This window comes from Ceratotherium simum, chromosome 14, assembly GCF_057802395.1.
Source record: "Ceratotherium simum simum isolate JZ-2026a chromosome 14, ASM5780239v1, whole genome shotgun sequence".
Classification (NCBI taxonomy): Eukaryota; Metazoa; Chordata; class Mammalia; order Perissodactyla; family Rhinocerotidae; genus Ceratotherium; species Ceratotherium simum.
The window spans coordinates 6,204,425-6,229,318 of NC_141913.1; the positions used below are offsets into that span (position 1 = coordinate 6,204,425).

The following is a 24,894-nucleotide window of genomic DNA, read 5'->3' on the forward strand; positions in this document are numbered from 1 at the left end:
GCAATTGGGGCTCAGGCACCCCCCTCACTGAGGAAGGTGCCTTTGACTGCACAAAGCAAACCTTCTGGAATCAGGGTGAGCCCAGCACTTGGCCCAAAGGGGCAACTGGTCCAACTCACCATTTACAGAAGAAGACCTTCCCTGAGAACCAGGGATATTCAGAGCCACTAAGATCCTGTCTTATTAACCTCAGTCTCGCTTTTCCCTTTGGTTGAAGTGGAAAGCCCATAAGTGAGGAGACGGCAGCTCACACCGGGTAGTGAAGTTTCCTCAACCTAATCAGAACATCTACATGTTCAGCCTCTTCCTCAAAAACGAAACCCAACTATATTGTCCTTTACTTTTCCATCTTGACTATTAAATCTTCCAGTAGAAATATATAAAAATAAATTTAACCAAAAATGTTAAGTGTCCAGCCCTTCTCACACCGGTTTAAAATAAATACCCCTTTCACTACCATGCTCATGGAGACCTCAGATAGTTCCAGAACAAATGGGCCAAAAGCCCCCTTGAAGTGGGGGAGAGATGGTGTCCCAGCAATGCACAGACTCAGAACCATGAGACACTCACCCATAGTGAGACCAGCAGGGGGCACCCCGCACCCACAAGCTGCCAACTAGCTGGGTGCTGCAGCCTCCTTCACTCAGGCTCCTGGGCAGAGGGGATTTAGATGCTGACAAAGTGACAGGCACTCCAGGAGCTCTCAGGTGCTCTGACAGCAGACATGAAACCACATGGACAGCAGCAACCACAAACACACATCCATCTTCACCAGTCACCTTTCCCCCAAGGAGCACAAATTCGCACAACGCCGCAAGGAGCCCGGAAGGCTGGCATTGATGTGCTCAGTCAGTAAGAGGAGGCCCTTCCCCACCGTGCTGAGACTGTCCAGCCATGCCCCTGCCAGCTTCTTCTAAGCCCCTCAGGAGAGGAGGCTGGTTGGCACAGGTGGCCACCTTGGGATGCTGAGGGAGGGCCACCTGGAAGGGCAACTTGAAACTGCCCCACACTGAGTCCTCATGCCCCATCGCAAACCCCTCCTACAGTTTACAGCCACTTGATATACACCCCACCCCACATACACAAATGGCCACTAGAGACCCCCAGCTTCCCCCAATAATATTGAGAAAATGCCAATTAGCATTAGCCAGGTGGATGCTGCTGATGGTGGGGAGGAGGGTTGGGAGAAGACCATGGCAAGGACACATTGCATTGTTTATTCATTATCTTGCTCAGTGTCTGGCTCATGCCCAATGAATGACTGAATGAACAAACGAAGGCAGAAATCTCTGGGGAAAACTGTTCCCAAGGCAGAGTCCCAGACCAGGACCCTTCGATCACGCAAGTTTCCTGTGGACCCCCAACTCTTTCCACGGTGCTGCTGGGAAGCATTCTCTTTGCTCTGTTGAAGCCTCAGAGTCAGCCAGGAGAGACCCACTTATTTTAACAGGCATCCTCCTCTAACAGCAAAGTGCCTCTGGGAAGGGTGGCATTCAGCACCTGGTGAGATCAGGAGTTCTCCACTTTGGCAACACTGATGTTTGGAGTCAGATCATTCTTTGTCATGGGCTGTGCATTGCAGGACATTTAGAGCATCCCTGTATCACTCTCTCCCCAAGTTGTGACAATCAAAAACGCCTCCCAACATTGTTACATATCCCCAAAGGGGCAAAATCGCCCCTGGTTGGCAACCATGAGTGTAAATCAGATTGCTCTCCCAGTACGGTATCAAGAGAAGTGGCATTTTTAAAATGGAATTGGGGAGGAGAAGTAGGTAGTGAGGAGGCAAGAAGCCTGGTGGGGGGCACATTCCTGGACAGAGAAGAGGACTGCAAGCGAACATGTGGCCACAGTGTTACCTAGATTTGTATCTGTGTCCAGGAGAGAAGTCAGGTTTCTTCCTCACCCTCTCTCTTCCCTCTCTGGACTATAAACTAGGCTAATAGTCTGAGTCATGAAATGGAGCTCCAGTCTAGGCCTGAATTGTCTCTGGTCACTGTGTAAAAATACATCTCAAGTTTGTAAAATGTTGAACAGAGCCCATTGCTAAGCTGTGCAATATCCACATTCCCATTTTATTGAGGAGAAAGATCCAGCCCTTGAGAAGCAACAGCACCCGTACTAGGTCACTCAAAGAAAAGAAAAAATAGCTTAGTAGTAGCAAAGGAACTCAACCCTATGCTGTGCACAGCCTGCAGCTCTACAACCAGAGCTCAGAACGAGGATCAAGCTCTCAGGGGCAAAACCTTTAAGTGCTGATTAACAAAATCAGGCACAGACAGTGGTCAAGATCTCTGCGGACACAATCACTGCTATTGATTGTCTTCACTCACTATGCAGTGTGGAGCCCTGAAGGAACTTCTGAAAGTCACTTAATTACCTTCTCAATTTCAAGAAAGGGAGGCCTTGCTGCCCAGCAGCCCCTGAGCAGGGTGGACACAGGCAAACTGCTTCCCTGGGAGAGGGGATCCACAAGAACCCACTTCCCAACGAAAGAGAAGACACACTCCAAGTAAAAACACATCTGGATTTTGCTTTTCTGCCTTTGTAAAACTGTCTTCCTGCCATGCCTCTTTGCTAGTATAAGAGCATGTGTGTGCCCGTCCCATCACTTGACTGGCAGGGGAGCTCCCAGTCTGGGGTAGCGGGGTGGCTCATGGACCCTAATGGGGACCTGGGGAGATGAAGGAAGGAGACAGCAGAGGACAAGGGAAAGCAAGGGGAGAAAAGGGTTCTTTCTCAGGACTGATCCTGGCAGCCCCTCTGGCATCCCGTCTCATCTCTGGTTCTGAGAGGTGGCACACAGCCGCCCTATCTCTTCCCTCTCCCTCTGCCTGTTGTGGACACAGAATACTCAGCAAACCTCAGTTTCTTCCATGTCCACGGGGACAGCAGAGCTGATGGCTCACTGAGCAACTCTGCAGCCCCAATGAAGCATGACCCTGCCCTCCTGAGGGGTCCCAGGGGCCCTGGGCCCAGCTGCCACTCCACCATGCCCGCCAGGATGGCTGCACCCCTACACTCACGATGGCCTCCCTAAGCCGGTTACCAGACAGCCCTGGTCCTGACACACACACTCTGAGGGGCTGAGTATCATGAGGGGATTCTGCCTCCTTTGCCCACCACCAAAGCCAAGAATTATAATTGCCTAAACTCACCATTCCCAAGCCTTTCACTGAAAGCGACTAGAACCACAGATTATAAAACCAGCTCAGAACAGAAAGTTCCAATGGCCCTTGGTCTCCCAGGTAAAGATCACAGAGCAGTTCAGCTGAATATTAGAGTTTTATTTTCTAGAAAAGGAGGATGATTCGGGGCAAAAAGTAGCTAGAAACCTTAAATAACCAACCTGAAGAGCCCTACTCTTCTGTTCTGCTGTTCTGTGAGCCCCCTACACAACCCAACCCCCTCTGATCCACCTGAGGAGACCCCAAGCCTCTGCTGTCCCACTGCTGCCCTTCTAGCTTGCCCACATCCACGGCACTGCTGAACCGCCTCAGCGACTTAGGGATGCAGGTAGTGATGCACGAGCATGTTATTGATCACTGGAACATCTCCTAGACCATATTTAACAACAGGTCTCTACATAACAGCATGGATGGATTTCACAAGTACAACGTTGACTGAAAGAAGCCAGACACAAAATAGCACCTACTGTGTGATTCTATTGTTATAAAGTTCAAAAGCAGTTGAAACTAATCTGCACTGACAGCCATCTAGACAGGGGCTGGTCATGTCTCTTTCCTGACTGGGTACTGGATACACAGGTGTGTTCAGTTTGTGAGAATTCACAGCTGAACACTCAAGATGCGTGTACTTTTCCCTAAGTACATTAACCTTCAATAGAGAGTTTTCAATACCTCTGAACCACAGTGGGCTGACATGAGAGGCTGTTCTGCTTTGTGGCCCTTGCCAGCACCCAGCCTCACTTTTGGAGCCCAAGACAGAGGCCTGGGCAGCACCCAAGGGGCCCAGGCCCACACTTACCGGCTGCAGCCCGTCCTCCTGCCTCCTGCTCTGACTCGGGCGGTTGATGAAGGACCGTGTGGAGACTTTGTAGTGATTCAGCAGGCAGACGATGACCACGACCATCACTGTAACCACCACGATGATGATGATGATTTGGGCAAACTCCAGCTCCGCTGCGATGGAAGAGGAAAGCATATTAGCCACATGTCCCCTTGTGCCATAACCCAGTTCTCCAGACACCCATCTTCTTGAGGCACTCCGATCATTACAACTGTAAGCCACTGAAGGCCTCTCGCATGAATCTGGTCCTCACAAGGACCTCATGAGAGAAACTATTTTTCCTCAGGCCTGCTGCCCAAAGCCACTGCCAGACTTTGACATTCTAATAACATCCAAGAAAAGGAGAGCCAGGCATGGGGCTCTTTCCCACAGACCTCTGGTGTTCAGCCTAACCTTGGTGCTCAGACAAACCTTGCCTTGGCAATTTTATAGGAAAATGTATTCCGTGGGCTCTACACGACCTCTAGAGGTACTCTTCCATAACTGACCCCATTTCACACACAGAACTCAAAGTCCAGCCCAGTGTGCACGCCACAAACTGGCCACCTCACGGGCTACCCCTTCCCACTGGGCAGGCAGGCCCTTGAGTGCTACCTCTTGGAATATGAAAAGCTCAGTGCTCTCCATCCCCTGAACTCTGTTCCCACCAGATAACATCCTCCATAACCCCCACCTCCAGAGGAGTTAAGAAAGTCTCTCAAAGCTGACGTTGTTTTTCCTAGTGTAATCTCTCTAGGAAAGTTAAAGCCATCTTTATGGTTGAGTCAAGTTTATCAAAGCACATCCGCATGGGATCCACATAACACACTGAAGGGAAAATATGCATGCTGATAAAAAGCTCTAACCTCCCTTCCTCAAAGGCTTTGCCTTTGCAAGTAATTTAGGAAACTCATCTCCAGTGTCTCCAACCCTGAGGGCTGGAGACCCATAAAACCATATTTTATGAATAGTCAGGTCACCACTGAGTTTCCCAACACTGCCATTACAAAAGATTTTCTAAGTGCCATTAACACACACTTCACACACGAGTACGGTACCATGGAGCAACTTCTAGAATAACAGCATGTTGAGTTAGCAATTAGAGGTAGGTTATTCAAGCCCTCCCGTTTTGCAGGGACGAAACTGAGGCTCAAGGCTCAAGGTCAGCCCTAGAACCCAGACCTTCTGCTTTCTGGCTTCCAGCTCAAGGCTCTGCTGAGTGTTGCTCACCTGTTTTTCTCTGAGTCTCACCACACACTGAAAAGAAGTGATTGTGCAGGGGCGTCAATTTAAAGAGCAAGAGAATCTGGGAGAAGGGGAGGAAGACAGTGCACAACTTTGTTGTGAGGCGGGGAGGTGTGGGGTATAATGAAGGGCAAGAGAAAGAGGGAAGAGTTGTATCAATTGCGGTACTGCCTCGAACTTGCAACACACACACATGTGCACACAGAGACACACATGGACACACGTGCATACAAACACACGTGCATGGACACATACGGGCATGATAGATTCGTGCACATATATACACACACTCAAGCGCACATGCAGAGAAATACACACATGCATGGATACACATACACACAAGGCACACACACACATAGGTATGCAAACACACACGTGCACACATGCATGCACATGCATACACACACAGAACACATACATACATGCACACTCTCAAGTGTATGGGCTCATACTCAGGATGATGCAGGAAGAGACTGGGTAGCATCCTTCCCCCAAGGGCAGTTGAGCGCCCCTGCCATCTACACCTTGGGAACAGAGGAGCAGTGGCTGGGACGGGGATAAATGGAGGGTCTTCCTGGATCCCATCATGTCCTGTCCTGTGGCACTGCTCTCCACTCTTGCCCTCAGCACCCCCACACCTGAGGGACAAAGATTTACAAATGTGCCTGTTGGACTGGGCTGGACTGTGCTTGGCACTGGGCCTGTAGGGGGACTGGCCCAGAGGTGTGCCTTGGAGAATGGAGGCTGGGTGTGAGGGAACTGAACTGCTGAGCCCCACATGGTGAGTGGTTGGGGCCAGGTAGGTTTGCCAGGCGCATCCCTCGCTGGCAGTAAAAGGGCAGATCCCAGTGGGCATGGCTGACTAAGGAGGCTTAGGAGACAATGCCCCCAAGCAGCTCGAGAGGCTGGTGGTCAGCAAGGCCCAGGTGCTGGGCTCCCCACCCCACCACACCCTGCATAGCTGTCATTGTGCTGAATACCCCCTCTGATACCTAATGGCTGATCAGCAGGGCCTCCAGGGGGCCTGGGTGCCCAGGTCAGCCCCAGGAGCTTGTCTGAGCATCTACTTCCTGTGGGAAGGAAGCCACCAAATTTATGTACACTCGAAGTCCTCCCAGGGACTATCAGAAATCTTCATGGTGAGAATCTCCTGGAAAAGACTGAAATTACTCCCAGTCAGAGAGGGCATAGGCTGGGACCTTTGCAACTGGAGTACAGATATAAATGTGATCTCTATCCTCACAAGTGGTGGAATATGTGACATGTTAACCCAGAAAAACTATCTTCATGACTCTTTGCCTTGGCACGTAACCTTCTCATGTCCAGAAGACACTGTGTCTTTTGGTGCCCATGTAACAAGGCACCCATGTGAAGCCTCCCTGGCCATGGGGCTGGATCCCTTGTTTCATCATTTATGACATGAGATGTGACTGTGTTTTTTCAGTCTGTCTCTCACATGAAACTATGATCAGGAACTTACTTTTACTTATTTTGTATTCTTGGTGTCAGGCATGGGGTGGTGCCTGGTATGTAGTTAAGTGGATTCATCAGTAAGAGGTGAATCAATGAATGACACTGGAGCGCACACACCGCAGCCAAGAGAGGGTTCGGGGACGCATGGCTCCAGGTGCACTCTCCCGACCTGCACAGGTGTGCTCCCTGCAAGGACAGCTACTGCTGACAGCACTGAGGCCTACACTGGCTGCAAAGCACAAGAAGTGCATCTCAGAGGAACTGGGAGAATGTGCAGAGGGGCGAGCCACCAACCCAAGGACCATCACCCCAGTGACGAGCAGACAAGGAAGCAGGGACTTAATTCTGCTTAGGTTAAAGGTGGCCAATGTAGCATGAAGACTGAATCCAAAATAATGCCTTGTTTTACCAACTCTTATTTTGATTTTGTGGATGAATAGCAGAGTGCTCATAAATTGCCTTTCAGGTTAAATCATGCCCTGGAACTGACAAATGTTTTTTTTTCTCAAGAAAACTTAATTGATTTATGGACATGGAACTAGAGGAAAGTGATGATTACAGTGAGGAGTTCTGCACAGTCTTCGTGGGTTAATCTTCTTTACTTGCAGGATGTCTTTCTAGGTCATCTTTTCTTGAATATGGAAAACTATGCAGATAAACATTTGTAGCAAAGCAATCAAATTACATTTTCATAATTCTATGGACATTCTTGGGTATATTTGTGTTTCATTTGAAAAGAATGTTTATTATAAAAATAATGAAGACTTCTTCAAACAATATAGAAGGAAATGGTGTACAATTTAAAAGTTCCCCTTTAGAGGCCTGCAGCACTCTCCGACCCCCCACTCAACCTACGCTGTCCTGGTGGGGAGCACAGTTCACCCATTGTGTGGATCTGTGCATTTGAATAAGGGCTTTCTTCTTTTTAATGAATGGAATCATTGTACAAATATATTATTCTGCTTTTTTTCACTTAATACATCAGAGACATCTTTAAACAAGAATATACATAAACTGAACTCATTCTTTATAGTGGCTATCTATTCCAGAATACGGATATACTGGAACTTACAATCTCCAAGTGATGGATATTTAGGGTGTTTTTTTTTTTTTCTTTTTTCTATTAAGACCAAAAGATTGTGAGGGCCGGCCCCGTGGCTTAGTGGTTAAGTGCGCACGCTCCGCTACTGGCGGCCCAGGTTCAGATCCCAGGCGTGCACCGACGCACTGCTTCTCCGGCCATGCTGAGGCCGCGTCCCACATACAGCAACGAGAAGGATGTGCAACTATGACATACAACTATCTACTGGGGCTTTGGGGAAAAAAAAAAAAGGAGGAGGATTGGCAATAGATGTTAGCTCAGAGCCGGCCTTCCTCAGCAAAAAAGAGGAGGATTCAGCATGTATGTTAGCTCAGGGCTGATTTTCCTCACACACAAAAAAAAAACAACAAAAAACAAAACCAAAAGATTGTGTGTGTGTGTGTGTGTATGCAAGTGTGAGTGTGTGTGCTGGCTCACATTTGTAAGTATCTCTATAGGAAAGATGCCTAAAATTGAAATTTCTGGGCAAGCATATACCCTTTTAAATTCTGATGGCTACTGAGAGTCTGCCTTCTGAAAAGAGTCTTGCCAAGGAGAGGGCATGCTCCCCTACACTCTCATTAACACTGGACACTCACCCTTTTCATTCATACTAATCTGATGAGCGAAAATATGTATCTTGTTTTAATTTGTATCTCTCCAATTACCAGTAATTTTAGATCTTTCCTATGGTTATTGGTAATTGGTAATTTTCATAACCATATTAGTTCACTTTAGTTTATTTGTAGTTTCCTCATTTCTTATTTATTTGTAAGTAGTCTTTACATATTGTGGCTACAAATCTTTGTCTCTTACATGTGCTGCAAATATTTTCTCCTAGTCTGTCACTTCTTTAAACTTTGCTGTGAGTTTCTCTATAGAAGATATAAATTTTTGTGTCATCAAATACTGTCTATCTTTTTCCTTTATGGCTTCTAAGCTTCCTGTTTGATTAGGAAGGTGTTCTCCAATATTCTAAAAATATTTTTTCTTCTAAGATTTTTATAGTTTGTATTTTTATGTTTAGATCTTTATTTGCTCTAGATTTCTATTTCTTTTGGTCTGAGATAGCACATAAAACATTTTGTACTGTCTGAAAGGCATGAATCTTCTGCTCTAACATCATATTAAAAAGTTCATCACAAGCAAGGGTAAGAAAGATCTCGGTTGTGGGAAACAGTGTATAGAGTCCCCACCATCTTTGTTTTAAAGGGGACTACTTGCTCTGAGGCTGTGCTTCCCCAGCTTTCTTGCCAACATGCCATGCGTGCTGGGCCCTGCCATACCCCTGTGCACCTGGAAGGCCCACCTCACCCCTCATGTATCCAAACTTGCTGTACTTCCTCCCTTGGCTCCACCCTCCTGGTTTGTTTAGACTAGCAGCTCTCAAGTACTTTGGTCTCAGGACCCCTCTATACTATTAAAAGCTACTGATTACCCCCAAAAAGCTTTGTGTGGATGACATCTATCAATATTTACCACATTTGAAATTAAAACTGAAAATTTTAAATATTTATTCATTAAAAAATAAACTCATTACATGTTTACATATATAACACAATAAAAATAATTATATTTTTAAAAATAAAAAAACTCTGAGAAGAGTGGCACTGCTTTAGGCTTTGGCATATCTCTTTAATATCTGTCTTAATAGAAGACAGCTGGATTCTCCTCTCTGCTTCACCTTCAATCTGTTGTGACACGTTGCTTTGGCTGAAGTATATGAAGGAGATCTGGCCTCACTGACCACCTGGGAGGGTCTCAGGGACCCCCAAAGATCCTAGGGCCACACTTGAAGAACTGGTGGTCTAGACTTACCAACAGCAGACACTCTAGTACAAGCACTAACAGCCTGGACTTCTTGGGGACACTACTGATGCCAGGAAATGAGAAGTAGTCAGAGCCATTGTCCTGAGTTTTCATGCATGAGTACGGTCACAGCAGGTGCATCTATGGCACACAGGACATACAGCGACACTGAGGGGCTAACGGGCATTTGAATAGCGTGGAACTTGTGAGGGGAAGGGCCAGGGCACTGGCTGGCAGGAACCAAGTCCCCAGGGTACCACTCACTGAGGCAAGCAGCCCAGTGGTGAAGCCCAGCTGGCTACACTGGATGACAGAAGCCCAATCAGAGGCTGAGCTACCACATCCCTTGGGCCAGCATGAGAGGCAGCTCTTCCTACAGGGACTAGCCCATGTCCCAAAGGCTACTGTCCTAACAACCAAGTCCTAATCAGACACAGGAGCAAGAGCCAGCGCGACAACAGTGATTCGGCCCGTGGCTGCACATCAGGGTCGCCTGTGACGCTCCTTGAAGCTCTGACATCAGGGCCTCATGAGATGCTGTGGGGCCTCTGGGTGTGGGGCCTGCAGAGCCATGCAAATCCCAGTAAAATGTGCAGCAGACCTTCACTTTGAACTCTGGGCAAAACCAGTCAATGAAAACCGACTGCTTTCTTGAACACTAACAACTTGAAAACAAAACGATTTTACTTTCTTTGGGGCTACCAATACTTCCCCAAGAGGGGTCCAAAGGATTCTCAGAGTGAAAATTGGAATAAACAGAGAGAGAGTTCTTGGGGACAAGCACGATGACTTCCAGACATCAGAGTCCTGCGCTACTGATAACCTCTCTCTTCAAGACCCCCTTTCGAGCTCACAAGGGAGTATTTGAGCATCTCCCCAAGACCTCCCCCTGCCATATCTGTCCTCCTACACCGTCCTTCACTTTAAACAGGAAAATTCTACTAAAAAAGGCATTGTAAAAGGCAAATTAAGTAAAGATCATACCACCAGTAGGATATCTGCAGCCTGGATGGTAGGTGGGAAAGGGGTTGTAGACCCCCAAATCTTGTCACCTGACCCTCCCCCTCCTCTCTCTCCCTACATTTTGTAACAACTGGGATAGGTGATTCTTGTCCCTTCCTTCACCTTTCCTCAACACTCCCCAAAGCCCCCCCATCCCTTCATGGAGACTGCTCAGAGACAGTGAGGGCCCCCAAAGTGGTTTTCCAGCCTCCAAGTGTGGCTCTGTGGCCAATGGCCTGACTTTGCACCTTCTCAAGAAAATAACTTTCACAGGGCAAGTAAAAGAAGCTTTACATTAAAAAAAAAAAAAGGCAAAAAAACCTTGCATTCCCACTTCTGAATGTGAGCATCATACAAGATTCAGCACACCTGTCCAGTTTCAAGATTTCTGCACTCCTGATCTCAACCACAGACGTTTTCAGGGCTTCTGGGGACCTTGCCCAACAACTCCCTGGACTGCACAGTCAGGGTTCAGGTGGGCCGAGTGCTCTCCACGTCCAGCTGAAAGCACCATCCCTTCAAGGCAGAAGTTCCTGACCACGCTTCCCCACACAGGCACGCACACATACACACCCTCCCACCTTACACCTTGTTCATTTCTCTTCCATGTGCTCCAACTGTGGGAGGCCCAGGGTGCGAGGGTTGTGCACAGGGCAGCAGAAGGTATAGTGAGGCCCATTACCCACCCCACAGGGAACTCTTTTGACAGGCCCTGAAGAGGCATATTCATCAGACAGACTCATGCACGCTACTGCTTCCTGAGAATCAAGGTGGCACCGAGCCCTGTGCCCAGGAACAGCAGCCTGTGCACAAAAGTGAGGCATACAGCAGCTGAGACCTGGCACTGTACTGGGGCCTTGCTGCCTCTCCCTCCCCCTGGTCTGCCCACATCTGGCCCTACAAGATGTCTGTTTTCCTGTGGTGGGGGAGAGGAAACGTGCAATGGTGTATAAAACTTGGGGTACACAGAAAGGAAAAATTCTTGTGGTTTTGGTTTGGGGGGATGGGGTGTGAAGGAGAGGCCAAGAAAAGAATGAATTCTGTAAGAACTATTAAAACAGAAAGGTTTTTTTTTTAAAAAAAAATCCTACAAGAATAGTAAAGGTCTAAGAAAATAATAGGATACTTGAGGTTTTCCAAAATTTCATGTGTCCAATATGGATTCTGAACACAGCACGCTGGTCAGTTTTCCTTGATTCCAACAGCTATTGACATCAACAGAAGAATGCCAAAAAGCAGGCCCCACAAGGAAAGAATTTTAGGCCAAAGTCAAATTTTCACACTCTCCCTGCTTTCATGGGGCTGTAGCTCAGGACGTTACAATCAATGAGTCACGGCAATCCCAACACCAGACATTTTATAATAAATCTAGTCTAAAATTTATAGGAAGGCATCACAGAACCTTACTTTATTACTGTAAAACAGTGACAGAGATGATAGTGATGATGGCATCTATTTTTATAGAAATATCTCCAAGAAATTCCAGGCTGCACAGTGGAGAACTACAGGAACAGAAGAAATTGTGTGAGGTCTGTTGGTCTATTCCCCGGTTCAATGAAGAGCTGAACTGCCTCATACTAGAAGCATGAGCGTCTGTACTATTTTTAAAGAACTCTGGGGAAGTGTGGTTCTACCACCTTAGGTTCCTAATATAACACTCATTTCTATTTGTGGGATGGTTAACACCATCTTCCATTTGGCCTTCCCTTCATTAATATATCATCCTTCATATAAGTCCTATTTTCTAAACATTTAATTATCTTTAAGCTCCAGATGTGTAATTTATGCCCTTACAGACCCTATAATGGGGTGGGGGAGGGGGCAAAGTCTGGGCCCCTCATTAGCCCTCTCCTTTCACCAGGCCAAGTAAACACCTTGGCAGCATTCAGAAAAGTTGTCATGCAGAATACTGTGACATCACTGAAAGGGCTGAATGCTGTCCACAAATCCCTGCACACCACCCTAACCAAAGGCAGAACCTACCTCACTCCCTCAAGTGCTGGAATCTACTGGGAACACTGAGACCAACGCTAGCCGCCACAGAGGCTTGCCCTGCAGGCAGCTCCTCTCTCCCAGTGAGCTCTCCTCGGTCCCCACCATGGCTCAGGCACAGGGAATGTGTGTCTGCATTTCCTTCCTCTCTGTCATCCTGGGCAGAGATGGGTGTGATGAGAAGATGACAGCCTTGGGGGTGTTTTACTCCTTATTTATGGCTCCATGACACTTTTAAAGTGCTGAATGTTCCTAAAGCCTGGAAAATTCTTTCCCAAATCCTACAGAGACCTGGCGGTGGGGGCAGGAAGACGGGTGGGGGCAGGAGCTGGAATCTACATAGACTATAATTGCCTCAAGTTTGTGACCTGTTAGTATAAAAATACTCTTGGAGACTCTAATGGCTGAATGAGAATTCACACTCATTAAACACCACGGTCAAGGGAAGAAAACTCAGCCTGTGTTATAAGAATAACTTCACAGTTTGAAGTTCAGAAGGCAAAACAGTAAGAGCTGTCATCATAATGATGATATATTTTAAATTATCTTTGAGGTGGGTTGGCTACTCCATTCTATCCTACAAGAAATAGAGCAACAGAGGGGAAAAGAGTCACCACAGAAACACCCAGATTTGGTGTCACCTTCCAGCTTTATCTTCCTTTAGAAGCTCCTTCATAACCCCTTGGTGATGGGCTCACTACCCTTGGAGGGCTCCCTTGTGTGCATTTGAACCCTGTCACAGCACTTATCACTGTCTTGTTAATGCCCATTTTCTGGTCTTCTTCCTCCAGGGAGTGAGCCCTGGGAGAATATCTTGTTCTTCTGCAGCATCCTCAGCAGGTAGCATGTGCCTGGCACAAAGTTGGTGTTTATTATAGATAAACTGATGAAGAAATCTTTAAGGGGAAGGGGCTCCAATTGCCTAATCTGCTTTGAACAGTGTCTAGCACAGAACCATATTCCACCAAACACTTACTAACAATTTCAGTGGTGCTGAAGTTTTGCTACAGATTTTCATATTCTATAACAATTATTCACTATTACCACTTTAGGCAATGAAAACCATCACTGAAAAGGCAGCCTCATGGTTGCTATGTTACCTGTTTACAGAATCCTATTTATATTCATGTAGGTACAGTATATAAAATGTTTTGCATGACAAAAGTGGGAGATGATATCTATGATCTGTAAGACCAGAATTAGCAGGGTGCAGTTAAATGGCACAGGGCCCTCTAAGGGCAAGATGTGGCCCAGGCACATCTGTCTGAATCCAGTTCAAGGACAGGTGCCTTCGATGGCATTGGCAGGCAGGTAGCAGTCAGTGACAATTAGATTGACTACAGAATCCCTACAATGCAGACATTGTGATTCCATCCAGCTAGAATAACATCTTTTTAATTTACTAACGTCCAAGTATTCATCCAATACAACTTTTTACTATGCATTTTAGAATCTAGAGTTTCATGATCTCTTCAGAAAGAAATTTAGCTAAATACATTCCAGCCAAAGATGACCGACAGGATTTTCTGAAAACACAGCAGAAGGAGTAAGAGCAACTACAAACCTTTTAAAGTCTATCCTTCTCCCATGCTATAAATAGAAAATCATACATACATAAAACCATAACTCCTTCTATAGGATTCATTTAAAATCCACCCCCACCCCCACCCCCACATTATTAATTTAGGAAAGTATTAGAAAAAAATACAGCTGCACAAATAACCATCTTATTCACAGTTAAAAGCAGTGGTTTATGAATGCTACCTAGCTAGCAGTCTGTCTGTCTGTCTGTCTGTCACTCACTTTCCTCGGCTCTCTCTGTCTCCCTTTCAGAGTCACAGTTCTCTTTCGTAACGTCTACTGTTACTGCACTGCTGACCTGAGAAACTACCCAATAAACCACCCACATCTGGAGAAATACATCTTTTCTTTAAAATACTGTTTTCAATGACTCAGGGTAGGAAAAAAAAAGCACCCATGAGTCTAGCAGTGAGTAACAGAATTTCCAGGGGAAGTTTTAGCCTCATGTACAGAGCACTGAAAAAACAAAACTCCAGAGCAACAAACCTGTGTATTTATGCATAACATCTCCAACAGAACAAACTGATCACAGGTGAGAAAGAAGATGAAAAAGCCTAAGACACATCTTCCTAAAGAGAGTCCAGCCCTGAAGTATTCCCAGAGCTGACAGATCCCTCCTAGGTAGACACAAACTTCTGGAGAAAGTTTCTACTCTTCTCAATTCTGTCCTCAGACCATACTCCAAGAACAACCACAACAGACCCCAGAGAGCAGGCAGCACCCACAGCTGGCCTTTGGAAGTGTACCTTTTTTCAAGAACAGGTCTTTAAACGGGGCCTCCTTCAGTGTGCTGTTGTTCAGATGGTCACTGGACATAATCGAGTCCTCTGTAAGGGGGAGTCCAACCGTGACGCAGCCCCCGCCCCAGTTCAAAGCATCCCTTCTGCCTCAGACGATCTCCTCTCCAGACAGCTCAGAGCTGCAGTTATAGCCAGTGTGGGGTGTGAGAGAGAGAGTGTGTGTGTGTGAGTGTGTATGTGTTTCTGTCTGTCTCTCTCTCTACTGTATCAGTGGGGCCCAGCCCAGGTGCTAGACTCAAACGCTGTGGCTCTGACCGCAGACTGTGGCTACCAATTATCAACTGCCATCCACAGAAATCAGGAGCTCTGTGGCAGGAAGCTGGTGGTGTCATAGAGAAGATAACAAGTCCAGAGTCTCAAATCCTGAGCGCACCTGAACACCCAGTGTTGTATACAGAAATATATAGCAATGATTAGTCTGCATTTCTCACGTTTGTCCTCACACGGGACACATTACACACACAGACAAGCAGAATGCAGATAGACAGATCATCTTGTTCTATTACATTCAATAATCTCTTTAACAGGCAAGTATCAAACCAGACAAGGCAGAAAGAGGGAAATATGCAAATCTCAACACAATATTTCTTCCCTTGATCTCTGCTAGAAGCTTTCAGAGTTGGAGAAATGGAGAGAGAGAGCTTACCGAGGCAGCACACGCAAACAGGCAGGGACGTTTAGCCACTTGTGCTTCTCCACTGTGGATCCAGCTTCAAGAGCACATCCTGGCTTGGAGTGCCCACAGAGTCCCTCATGCCGAGAGCCAGGCTGCGGGCTGTCCTCTGGGTCCTCCTCTCCCCAAAGTCTCTAACTGATGGGAGCAGCTCGCATGGCTCTTGCAGCTAAGCTCTGTACTGGCAACTGGCAAAGTCATAACCACAGCGTGAAACACGCATAGTTTCTCCCCCTCCTGTTTTCCCTTCCCTGTCAGCTCTTCCCCTTTTCTCTTCTCCTCATTCTCTCTCCCTCTCTGTCCCTCTCTCCCCACCCCCTCATTCTCATCATTATTTCTCAGTGTATGGTAGCACAACTATACCACAGAGAATCCTTTAAAGTCAGGACTCTCAATCTTACTATGCAGTTTTAGTTTACAAGGTTCAGAAATTAGAGAGAAGAATCCTAGGTAATGAGAAACGGCAATTCAAACATTAAAGCAGAGATACATCCCAGGAGGGTGCTTTTTCCTGGTTCATTTTGTGCATGCACAGTCTCTTTTTCCCCTGAGGTCTAAACAGCTTGTTTCCTATGTGTGTAAAACATCTCCGGTGTGTTCTGATGCCCTGGGGCCGTGCGAAGAGACTTATGAGAAGGCTGTGTGTCTGTCACAGCACTTTTCAGAAAAATCACGGTGTGACCACAGTGAAAAGGGCAGCATGCCGTGGTAATATTGCAAATAACCCCAGCCACAAGCACTGCTCTGTGCCCAAAATAGTCTTTGTTTTTCCTTATTTAGGGTAAGTAGCAATGACACGTGGGCCATAACAATAGTTTTGGCCGTAGGAGGAGTTGTCAAAGCAAAACTAAACGCTGTTGGTTACTACCAGCATTAGAAACAAGGACAGTGACGTCAGCAGCCAGTCCTTGCTGTTGGCCTCAGTGCGTCACCTGGGGCCAAGAGCAGCGTCTGGGCTTGATGTCACTGCGGGTCCCCAGTTTGGCCAGAGGACATCACTATTTCGTGTTCTAATTACTGGGGGCGAGGGCAGGCAAGGGACAAAAGAATCATCAAGAAGACTTTCCAGAGATTTCACGTGGATAAAAGAAAATGGGAATCTCAGCAGGAAAATTAACAGTTGTATACATTTGCATGTGTCAATCAAGACAGCCCGATTTTTCTTCAGCACTTTCCAAATTAAAACGTAACTCTCCTCTCTTGTGTTATACTTTGCCTCAATTTCTTCTTAGAGTCACAAGGCTGGGTGTGTGAAGGGCGAGAGGCTCAGGAGAGTGGGCTGGGGTGCGGTCACCTAGTGCAGGGAATCCTCCTCAGAGAAGAGCTTGCCTCAGAAAGCATTCGAGACTGATCCCACTTCACACTGGCCTCGCTGGTCTTTGGCTCTCCCTTGCCCCTGCAGCCCTGGGGTCCTTGCCATCTGGGGATGGCACTTTCTAGTCAGTTTAGTCAGGGTGACATGATCACTCTGAAATCAAGCCCTTAAAGAGGAATATTCACAAGATTGCATATGACTGTCATGCATGTCTGTTTTTGAAAATTAGGGATTTAGTCAACTATTTATAGGATCTGAAAATCCATTTTGTCATTTGCTAATGGACATATTTGCATTTTGAAATGGTGGCAGATAGTGCACTTTGGGCTTTAACATTATTTAAGACGCATATTTCATGCATCAAAAAATTCAACATATTTTTCATTTTTAATGGCTGCGATTCCACTCTGCCTTAACATACTTATTTTGTTTGGATGGCTTCCTTATCGCTGGACATTTGGGTCATGGGAGTCAATCTTAATTAAGCTCCTTGTTCATTCTGTTTAATCATTCTCACTGTTTAATCCATTTAAAAACCACTTTAAAAGCCTCTGGCTTTATGGACGACAGTTTGTTTTCAAAATGTTGCCCACACCTCATACCAGGCACACTGCTGGCTGGCACGAATCCCTGAGGGAGGTGTGCTGCACTCCTGGCTGAGGGCAGTGTCCGTCAGAGCCACTCTAATCTGTGTTCAACGTGTGCTCACCCTGCTGCCTGGTTAACGCGGGCATGTCACCACTCTTCAGGGTTGTGAAGGGTTGTCGAGGCTAGTCACCAGGTGGTGGTCTTAATTTTGTTCCTATTCCCTTTTAAGTACCAGCCTGAGGAGGATGCTTCAGGAAGGAAGCACAGAGGTCAGACCATGATCCAGGGGTTCACGCTCTGATAAACATCTCATTCTAGCTAGCCCTGACAGTATGTGGATTACTGGGGCTTTTTAATTGATAGGTGCCAATATTTCCTTTCCTTGAATTCAGAGAAAATGGCAGCATACACAACAGAAGGGTGTCAGAAGAGACTAGTTTGCTGAACAAAAACACACAAGCAGAAAAGTGTAAAAAACATTTGCATTCAAGAACTTTTTCCTCCCTCTTTGTCTTTAAATATGCATCTTTAAAATGAGTACCCCGATGGGCTGATTTTACTAATGTGAGTTTTGTGTAGTTAATAAAATGTCTCAAAGCTGTACAAGGTTTCCCTGTGTAGAGCAGAGGCCTTGGAAATGGGGCAAGGAAGGGTCACCTAAGACGGACATTTTTATAAGGGTCTGTTGATAGCAACAGGGACCTGAACATCCTCTGCCTTCACAAGCTCACTCTACCAACATCTTTAAGGTTTCTTCCATAAAGGTCTTCAGTTCATTAATTCATCTGACAAACACTAAGCAGTTACAGTCCTTAAGAGGAAATATACTGGGCCTTCAATGTAATATGACAGACAAGCATTTATTGTAGGGTTGAACTCATCTTAGGTTCCACCTGTAGGTAGTTGCTCACTTAAGGAACTGAATAAGCTCTAAGGATTGGCTTCCAGCCAAGATCGGAATATGACAAGTAGAGGTGACTGGGAGTATCCATGACCTTAATGGCCAAAAGAGACAGCACAGGGCAGGGATTTTAGCTCAGGGGCTACTCATTAGCTTCAGAAAAAAATCTCTGGGTGGTAGAGGGGTGCTCTGCTATACCAGAATCTCTCTGTTACACATAACCTCGTTAGCATCTAGCCTGGTCCAATCCTCCGATTTAATCACCATAGGCTTCTCGGTCATGCCTGGCTGCCTCTTCCTCACGTGCTCCTGCCCTCGAAGGGCATCCCATTCACAACAGAAATTTTCACAAATAAAGATCATTCGGAGAGTTAGGAATACCTTTACAATGGTCATACAGCAGAAAATTAGCATTTATAAAGATCTACTGGTATGTTCCAGGCACTTTCACACACTGTATATCTTTTATCTTCATACCAACCCTGTGAGGCACATTTTCTTATTCCCACTTCATAGAGGAAGGAGCTGAGGCTCAGAGAGGATGAGTATTTTGTCCCAGGTCAAATGGCTGCTCAGAGGCAGGCTGGGAGTCAGAGCCCTGGGCAGTCTGACCTGGAAGCTCCTACCCACCCATCCATCATTCTGCTCACTGGGTAGTGAATTTAGAATTATCCAAAAACCAACAAACTAAAATCCCCTGAAACTAACCAAAACATGTCAGCAGATCAGTACAAACTTACTTGGATTTTTTTTTTTTTGCCTAATTCCTGATTCCTTTTGGGCACTAACTTGCAAATCCATGTTAAAGATTCCATATCTCTACACGATGCCAGAGGCTGGAGCCATTTTATGTCTCGTGTGCCTGTTAATGCAATTCCTGTTAAGAATCGATGGCCCTGTCCATTACAAACTCCCATTCTTTGAAGTTTATGGCTATGCTGTAAAATTCTGCCCTGTGATGAAATTTTCCACATAAAAATTAAACCCTGGAATTTGGCCTTTAGAAAACAAAACAGTACATTTTAAGTAAGTTTGCTATGCTTAAAGTCATGAATGAGGATTTTAAAAGAACACAAACTTTATGTTCCTGCAGACTCAAAACACAGTAATAGTTTATTTGATACTTGTGGGCATTAGTCTATAGCAAGGAATAATTTACTAATGTATTCTTAGTGCTTAAAAAATTGCAGCACAGAGGTTTTTATGTAGAAACGTGAATGCTCTGCAAGTGCTCCAATCACAGTGCTTGATACTGGATCATTTGGTAGAAATGTCAGCAAATATAAAAACATGCGACATGGTGGAGCTAGCAAGCTGACAAGGTGGATTAAAGCTTATTAAATATGTTAGTCTAAATTAAATAGCCTTAAAGTAGCTGCCTAATAGGCAACAATACTCCCTGTTTTAACAGACTATGGAGTTTACCTTACACATTATCCATGCCACTACAATATTTTTTTCCTCTAATAAAAAAAAAAAAGAATTACATAGTAGTCTGTGTCTATGGTGGTATAGATTTTCATAATGGCTAAGATACTCCCTACTAAGTGGATTACACATCTTTGAAAACTGCAGTTACTCTTCTAAGCCCCAGAAGAAAATGGAAGGCAGTATAAAGTTTTTATAGTGGCTCAATTCAGGGCCAGTTAGGCCTGCGTTTGGCTTCCAGTCCTGCCATCTGACTGTGTCGGCTTGAACTAAGCCCCTTTCTCCTCATCTGTAAAATGAGGCTAAGAATACCTATATCATAGGGTGGTTGGGAGGATGAAATAAAATAACACATCTAATCCTTGTACTCAAAGTGTGGTTCAAGGACCAGCAGCATCAGCATCACCTGGGAGCTGGCTAGAAATGCAGGATCTTAGGTCCCGCCCCCGACCTACAGAAACCAGGACCTGCATTTAAACAAAATCCCCAGGTGATTCATCTGCACATCAAAGTTTCTTCTGAAACTTTGGTCTAATCCAAACTCCTCATTCGGATTAAATGAGCAAACCTGGGGCTCAAAGAATTTGTGATGTGTGCACACCACACAGAGGAAATGAGAATAGAATCCAGGTCTCCTGTTTTGGCCCCAAGTGACTGCTACTCAACGATGATCTTAAAGAATGGTACTCAGCATGCAAGTGTTTGTGTGCACATGCGTGTAAAATCATAATGCTGCCCTCCTGGGCTAACGGCAGGGCCCAGTACCACAGGGCAGGTGTTTGCTGCTGTCCTCTCACCTGTGCTGATGTGCTGTTACTGATCCATCCACACCCTGTGGGAGAAGCAGGAGGGGTTGACAGTGTTGTCAGGGCTCATGAGAATGGTGAAGCTAACCAGTTTATGTTAACAGAGGCTCTGGCGTCAGAATACAATTGCCAGGATATTTGGCATTTTTCATAAGAACTCCAGAAGTCCTGAGGGACTTCTGGATACCATATGTTAAGGAAGAATTCTAACTTTGCCTTCTGGAAAAACTCAAGTGCCAAGAGCAGACTCTTCTTAAAGACAGAATTATGAAGATGACATTGGTTGGCCCATCCCTATGAACCTGGCCTTGCTCTCTCAACATCTTCCCCGGTCTCCCTGCTCCCTAAGAGAGCCAGACACCAGGAAAGTAGAGTCCTGCCACTGGAGAGTTCCAGAAACAGCTTTCCACATCTGTTGCATGCATTCTGCTGGTGGTCAGCTCCTAGCTGATTTGCTTGATTTTAATACTTAAAATATTCAATGTAGTTATTCAGAAAAATATTTTATTTTGCTTTTCAGATATGCTACATTTCTCAATTTCACCCAAAAGCTGGGAGGCTGAATAACCTTCACAAGTCATCCTATTTCTGGGTAGACCATAAAAGATGAGGCTCGAGATGTTTGTAACTCAGATCCCAGATACTGCTATTCTAGTTCCCAGTGATTAACTCCTTAAAAACTTTAGCTGCCTCTTGAAAGATGGAAATGCCACTTTCCTTAGCACTATGCTCCAGGAAAACATTATGCATTCTCGTACACATAATACAGTATACGGCACACATATGTGGCATCCATACTTGGTGTGTGTTGTTGCTAAATTGCTGAACAACACTGTGATTGTTATTCTTGAGTATTCTAAGGTAGTGGTCCCTTCGCAATCACAAGCACTTCTTGGACGATCTGAATGTGTAGGAGAGATGCATGCTATGGTCTCTGGAGCTCCTCTTTGTCTTGTGATAAATTCTAGGATGTGTCCAGATAGTTCTGAGATCTTTAGGCTCCTGGCTTTGGTGAAAGCATTAATTTCTTCAAACGTTGAGATAAAGTCCCAGCACATTCCAGGGTTTCAGTTACTGTATTAGAGCATATACTAAGAGCATATACTTTGGCCTAGAAAAATCATAGGCCAAAAATCCAAGTTAATCCAAAATCACATCAGATCTATAGAACTATATTCCGTTCTCCTCTTTGGCACTTTAAGACTAGCTTAGCACACATATGCTTTAAAAACAGGAATCACTGCTCTCGGGTATCAGATTGCCTTTGAAAATATGAGGTTAATCCTCATTTATGTCAGTTCCAGAGCTGAGCACTTACTACGTGCCAGTCACTGTGAGAGAACAGAGGATAATAAGAAAGCCAGGACTGGTCCTTATCCATGACCATCTCTAGTTCATGTCCTAAGCAAAAGCTAGCAAAGTAGTGAGACCAGTACAACTCAGTGCAACACCCAGCAGAGTGCGCAGCACACAGCAGGTGAATGAATGAATGAATAGGGTTCCAGTAGGAGCACACAGGAGGGGAGCTTAACCTAAATAACAACAGTAATAACAGGTAACACATATATAGCACTTAATATGTGCCAGGCAGTATTCCATTTAATTAAGCCATTTAATCCTTACAAGTACCATATGAGATTGTATAGATCTTCTTTAACTTATGATGGGGTTATGTTCCAATAAACCCATAGTAAATTGAAAACACTGGAAGTCAAAAATGCATTTAATACACCTAACTTACTGAACATCATAGCTTAGCCGAGCCTACCTTAAACAAGCTCAGAACACTTACATTAGCTTACAGTTGGGCAAATCATCTAACACAAAGCCTATTTTATAATAAAGTGTTGAACATCTCACATAACTTATTGAATACTGTACTGAAAGTGAAAAACAGAATGGTTGGATGTGTACAGAACGGTTGTAAGTTTATGGGCTGTTCACCCTCGTGATGGTGTGGTGACTGGGAGCTGCAGCTGCTGCCACTGCCCAGCATCACGGGACAGTATTGTACCGTGTATCACTGATCTGGGAAAAGATCAAAATTCAAACTTCAAAGTACAGTTTCTACTGAATGCATATCACTTTTGCACCATCCTAAAGTCGAAAAATCATAAGTCGAACCATGGTAAGTCGGGGACCATCTGTACTAGTTATCATCCCAATCTTACAGATGAGAGAACTGAGGTACTGAGAGGGTATGTGACTTGCCCAACATTACACAGCTAGTAAATGGCAGTGCCAGGACTTGAACCAGGAAGTCTTGCTCCAGAATCTACTCCTAACCACTAATCAGGCTAACACAAAAAGTGGCATCCAAGGATGACCCCTGAGCCAAATCCTATTTTTAGAAGTGCCTTTAGAAGTCCCATATAAAAGATTCAAGGAATGAATTACTTCTCTTAGAAGGGCTGGAAGTGCAGAGATCATGTAACTCCACCATCCAAGAAGGAAGTCATCATATCTCAGAGAAGACACTGTTGGAAGCAAACTTAATTGCACCATCGGGCCATTTTCCTTTACGTTAAACTAAACCTGTCTTTTTCACCCCTCTCCTTTTCTTGGGCTCTGAAAAGATGAAGTGGCTGGTTCCATACTGATAGCATAAAAAGGTAAATAAAAATAAATATAAATATTTATAAAAATCAGAGTTTTCCAGAAAAAAGTACCCCCTCCTTTTTTTTTTCCCCACGTCTAATTTATTACGTCCATAACCCTTTCTTTCTGACTCAAAATTTAAGCACTCTTCATTTAGGGATTCACCTTATTCATTCGTGAACTGAAAAAGTACTAAAATTAAATGATAATTTTTAAACCCACTATCATGTCAGTCAGATTTCTTCGTTTAAAATGAGGACTCTTTATACATATGCGATGAAATCACCACATGGAAACACAAAGAATTTAGGTGTGCATATGAGGCCCCTGATTAACCAGAGATAATGAAGATCAACTGGTCTTTATGAGGACATCTTGCCACCACGAAACAGGCAAAAACCAAAATGGTTAGGAGAGCAGGATTCATTCGCTCAAAAAGCCTGATAGTGCCTTTTATGTGGATGAGGAGAACTGTGGTCCTGTTTTGATTAAAAGTGACCTTAATCAAATCTGTTATTCTCAACAATAAATACCTAAATTAGGAAAGCAATAGAATACAGTAAAATAGAGTAGCAATAATAAAAATGGTTGGAGTTTTCACAGGAAGAATGGTTTTCTGGTAGAAACTCACTTAATTTTGGTTATACAAATAAAACCGAATTTTAAAAAATTTAACAGGCCAGAAATGGTAATATTGCAAACGCCTTTACAATTTTTTTTTTCTGTAATGTACCTTACAGAAAAACTTTCAAAAACTGTCTATTACCATTTAATTCCCTTTGAGGCAGAAATCGTGGCCAAGGCTGGCCGTGGGAGGCAATTTGGTCATACATTCTCTTCTTGGTGATTTTTAGCTCAAATAGATAAAAAAGCAAATGGAACACTTCAACTTTAGCTCCTCTTGGTGGGGTCTATCACTGGTCAAGAGACCCAGCACAAGTGCCACCTCTACTGCTACCTGACAGTGACATTAGAAAGTTGTACCACTGCTCAGTCCTCAGATGTTCTCTCACTTAATTGCTGGGACCAAATCCCAGGGTTCTATACACTTCAATTCTTCAAGTCCCATATGAGGATTCTTAAAATATCTGCATTCCACCTGTGCTACTGTTTACTTAATATCGATTTTTAACAGGACTTTAATTTATTTTTAGAAATTTTAACCTCTGCTAACTAATAATATCCATGAAATCAAAGGTCTGATATGCTAGGGATTTTAAATAAAATATTATCTTTAGGTAAGTAGATTATTAAAAATTATATAATAAAATTAAATTTGAGTACAATCTTTAATACTATTTATAAAATATAAAGAAAATTTTCTTACTGTTGCCCATTAAAAAAATGTTTGCTCCATAATTTAGTTTCAATCAATCATGTAAGGAAAACATGATTTATCTACATATATGTTATGGTATGTTTGAAACTGAACACATCAAAACATAATATGGGAGATCCACTTTGAAAAGTGGGGTACGGAGCTCCATGGACCTGATTCCTGTAAAACAATCAGAACTGGTAAAAATTATTTAAAAATAACCATTTAAAGTCTATGAAAATTATCCAAAGGGCATATAGCAAATTAAGGAATATT

At 44.6% G+C, this 24,894-nt stretch overlaps 1 protein-coding gene across 1 annotated transcript in view; it reads right to left on the minus strand.

The window, feature by feature from the left end:
- LDLRAD4 (low density lipoprotein receptor class A domain containing 4) overlaps positions 1 to 24,894 on the minus strand; it is a 392,230-nt gene that overhangs the window by 22,465 nt on the left and 344,871 nt on the right. Inside the window, exon 5 of the mRNA XM_087438921.1 lies at positions 3,988 to 4,142. Coding sequence (XP_087295047.1) covers positions 3,988 to 4,142 — 155 coding nt within the window. The remainder of the gene's footprint in view (positions 1 to 3,987; positions 4,143 to 24,894) is intronic.